Source organism: Gekko japonicus, unplaced genomic scaffold (assembly GCF_001447785.1).
Source record: "Gekko japonicus isolate JY-2015 unplaced genomic scaffold, Gekko_japonicus_V1.1 scaffold2630, whole genome shotgun sequence".
NCBI lineage: Eukaryota > Metazoa > Chordata > Lepidosauria > Squamata > Gekkonidae > Gekko > Gekko japonicus.
In genome coordinates, this window is record NW_015163682.1 from 38,702 (window position 1) to 42,696 (window position 3,995).

Genomic DNA, 3,995 nt, shown 5'->3' on the forward strand with positions numbered 1-3,995 from the left:
AGTGTTGTACGAATAGATTCCCAAGCCAAAAAAACGAAGCCACCATGAGGAGGAAAGTTCTTTGGTTATTTAATTGCAATTGAACAACTGAAAACAGGCCAAACCAGCCTATCCAAAATCGACTGCTTTCTGAGCACATGAAATATTATACCCGAAGTGACACAGGCAAAAAGATAACATCCAGAAATCGTAATTGGTCAGAAAATGACAGAGCATCGTCTGAATAATCTTTCGTTCATTGGTCAGTTACAAGAAAAGGTGTGCCCACGTGATATCTTAAATGTTTATTTAACCTAACCTTATAATAATAATACCCAAGGATTCTTCATACCCAAACAGAAGGTGTTGTTTTCTGATATGAAACGAAAGCCTTTGTTGACCCCGACACTGCCGCTTTTACCCCAAACAACTAAAACGATGAACTCTATACTCCAGGCAAATACATCTATTGAAAAACCTGCTGTACCAGGAATACTGTACCGAAGGCCTGTTAAGAACACCAGACAGCTAGATAGCTATTTCATCCAAACAACTTAAAGGAAAAAAAGAATGTTGTTGCTTGTCTGCAAGCAGCAGCTAGAAAGACACTCTCTCCTTGCCACTTGATAGGCTTTTATTAAATCATAAAATCATAAAACCTTAATATGGAAAAATTCATAAAACCAGAAAAATATCAGTACACGAATAATCTGAATTTTAAAAAATCATCATATATTCCCATCCATACTACAAGAGACATGTTGTATTTATCTGCATTTAATTTAAAATGTTTTACAATTCATGGTTCACATCCATGTAGTCCAGTATTTTAGGTGCCTTTAGAATGATGTTCTAAGTGCATGAAGACAGGGAGGCACCCTGAGGCCAGCCAGTGGGTTTGTTTGCTGGGCAGGGCGTTGATTTCTGTAGTGTGGTCCAGAGTGGTAAAAGAGGCTTGGTGCTGTACTGTGAATGAAGCGTTTTGTTCTTTAAATCCTGATGGCTGGAAAGAAAGAAAAAAGATTCCTCTTTGTGTTCGTACAATTCTAGGTATGAGCTGATGCAGAGAGGTTTGCTTGAACCCAAAGACGTTGGATTTATTCCAGATGTATACAGCTGCAATCAACATTTGGAAAGGGAAAACAAACGTTTACAGAAAGAACTGGAGAACTACCAGCTTGTGGCCACGTATGTCTTTACTGCTGTTAAACGGATCTTCTATTTTCTCTCCTGACAAAATAAAGCACAGTTAAATCCTCTTAATTTCATTTGAAGGGTTAAGCATTTGTGTATCTGCCACAACTTTTTATTTGCAAAATACGTGTGTGTGTGTGTGTGTGTGTGTGTTAAGTGCCGTAGTTTTAACTGTAGCAACTTTAAGCAGTGAGTTAGAGTCAGTGGGTTTTGAAATGCCTGGCTGTGTTGCATCCATAGGAAACGTAATAAAGTACAACTAAATATGGAATTCGTGGTTTTCTGAAGCAGCCTTTTAGGGGGGAGGTCTTAGGGAGTATCAGGATAGAACACCAAATGCCAGGCCCCCAATAAATCATTAGGACCTGGTGTCATCTCTGCAGCTGGATAAATTGCCTCTCTGTTTCTGTGGAATGTTTAGTTTCTCTTCTCCCTGCATCCTTATTGCCCGTTAGTCTGAGTTGGTGACCTTGGTGCCTTGTTACGCCCTCTCCCTGGGAATGCTTACCCGTGAGCCTAGGTGGGCTTTTGTGGGACTCCTGATTGGACCCAACCACCCACTGACCCTTTTGATTTCTGTGTATCACTAGTCTGCACGCGCTTGCTTTCCCTCTAAGTGTTCCCTCTAAGCTGAGTTAGTGTGAGCTAGCTCACAGTTTTTTAGCCTCCGGCTCACACATTTTTGTCTTAGCTCAGGAAGGAGTGCTCCAGAGTAACCTAATTTATGCAGTAGCCAAGTTGCTCGCTCACAACTTTGATGCCAGTCGCTCACAAAATGGAATTTTTGCTCACAAGACTCCACAGCTCATTGGGAACGTTCTGACAATTAGTGTATGCTCAGAAGACCTGCCTTCATCATACTCAATAAACCTTTTGAAGGATCGTTGTTGAGGACTGATTGCTGTGGGACTCTGACACCTGGGACTGAGAAAACACCAACAGCCTGGAGTCTCCGGGTAGACAGCGGAGTGAGCAGGCTGAAGACCAAGCAGGAGCACAGGATTCTAGTCTGTAGACAGAGCAGGATCCTGAGTTCAGGTCACTGGCCAGAGAACCAGGAAGCAGCATCCCTCTAGAGAACCGAACTCCTCTACAGGCTGCCAGATCTTTGGATTCAAACCGTTCTTTGGCAACTAATACAAAGAGCACTGAAGAAAAAAATCACTGTAGTGCTGAAGGTAACATGGGAGTAAACTTCTGTCGCTTGAAATGTGGTTTTGCATATAGTGACTATTGATAATTATGAGGACATTTGGTGTCTACTTTGAATTCTTAGAAAGGCGGCCAGGTCCGAAGTGTTCCGTTTATTACGCCTTGAGTCCTCTACCTGATGAGGAGCAAGGGAATGTCTGCCTGTCCTTGCTGTGTGCTGTGTTCTCCCTCCTCCCCCAGCTTAACATAGAATAATAGAATGTTAGAGCTGGAAGGGACCTTGCAGGTCATCTAGTCCAACTGTCAGCAGGCTGCCAAATTCTGTATTTGTACTGATGTATGGTCTATGCACTCTGCGCATGCTTTGTTCCTGTAGTTTGTAACCCGTGTAATTTCCTCCTGCTTTGGGTATTGTTTATTATCCCTCGCTTAGCAACCCAGACGCATGCCCAGACGTAGAGCTTGTTAGTGAACCATGCAACACTCAAGGCCAAGCAGGTGTGAGATAAGGATGGCGGCAGCTTTTTGTTTTAATTAGCAGAGCCTGAGAAAAACTTAGTACCAACTGGAGCGTTTGGTTCCCAGCAAGTTGGCGCTCTGAATTCCCAAGTGGGAAGTAGACTCATTGGCTTAGCAACATTTTGAAATCCGTTTATATTACTTGCTATGGTCCTTTCATGTTATTCCAAACAGAAACCTCTCTAGTGACTCATTGCCTCAATAAAGTACCCTTTTCTACGAGAAGTGACTACGTTGTTTCAATGGGACCTTGACACCAACCCCCTGCACTCTGCAGGAGCAGAGCCAAAAGAGAGCCCTACAACATACCCGGAAGATGGTTGTCCAGCCTCTGCTTGAAAACGTCCAGCGAAGGAGCACCCACCACCTCCCAAGGCAGTCTGTTCCACTATTCAACCACTCTTACAGTTAGGAAGCTTCTCCTAATATTGAGCCGGTAACGACTCCCTTGTAATTCCCACCCATTAGATCTAGTCTTGCAATCTGGAGCAAGAGAGAATAGGTCCGCTCCATCTTCTACATGGCAGTCCTTCAAATCCTTGAAGACTGCAATCATGTCCCCTCTAAGCCTTCTCTTTCCCAGGCTAAACATACCCAACTCTTTCAGCCTTTCTTCGTAAGACTTGGATTCCAACCCTCTCACCATCCTGGTTGCCCTCTTCTGGACATGCTCGAGCTTGTCAACGTCAGATTGGGTATTTGTGTTTCCAGGTCCTCCAGCTGATTTTCTTCAGTAAAACCCTGGAATTGGCTGTGAGACTGATCTGAATATCTAAGCCCCTTTTTGGATATTCAGCGGGTGGAAAGTGGTGTGCCCCCCCACCCCACTATGCAGAGGAGTCCAGGCCTCCTTTTCATCGTCCTGTTTATTTTACTGTAATCATAATGACTGTGTACGGAGAGAAGATTTGCTTCCCTTTATGTTAAATTCTGAGTAGTTCTGAAAAGCAAAATAGCTTTTGGTTTTCAGAAAAGAAAATTGTGTAGCATTATTGACTGTTTTCGAGAGTGTATGCAGTACAGAAACATTTATAAAATACTAAGCAATTGACATATTTTATGTAAGAAGAGAAAAATCCCCTGTTCAGGCATCGTGGTGGAGAGAGGCAGCAGAAAGCGATCTTGGGAGACGCATCATTCTTCAGAAAGAG

The 3,995-nt window shown here is 43.2% G+C and overlaps 1 protein-coding gene across 1 annotated transcript in view; it reads left to right on the top strand.

Moving 5' to 3' along the window:
* SPAG16 (sperm associated antigen 16) overlaps positions 1–3,995 on the top strand; it is a gene marked incomplete at its 3' end in the record, with an annotated part of 219,151 nt that overhangs the window by 18,692 nt on the left and 196,464 nt on the right. Inside the window, exon 5 of the mRNA XM_015407767.1 lies at positions 1,030–1,167. Coding sequence (XP_015263253.1) covers positions 1,030–1,167 — 138 coding nt within the window. The remainder of the gene's footprint in view (positions 1–1,029; positions 1,168–3,995) is intronic.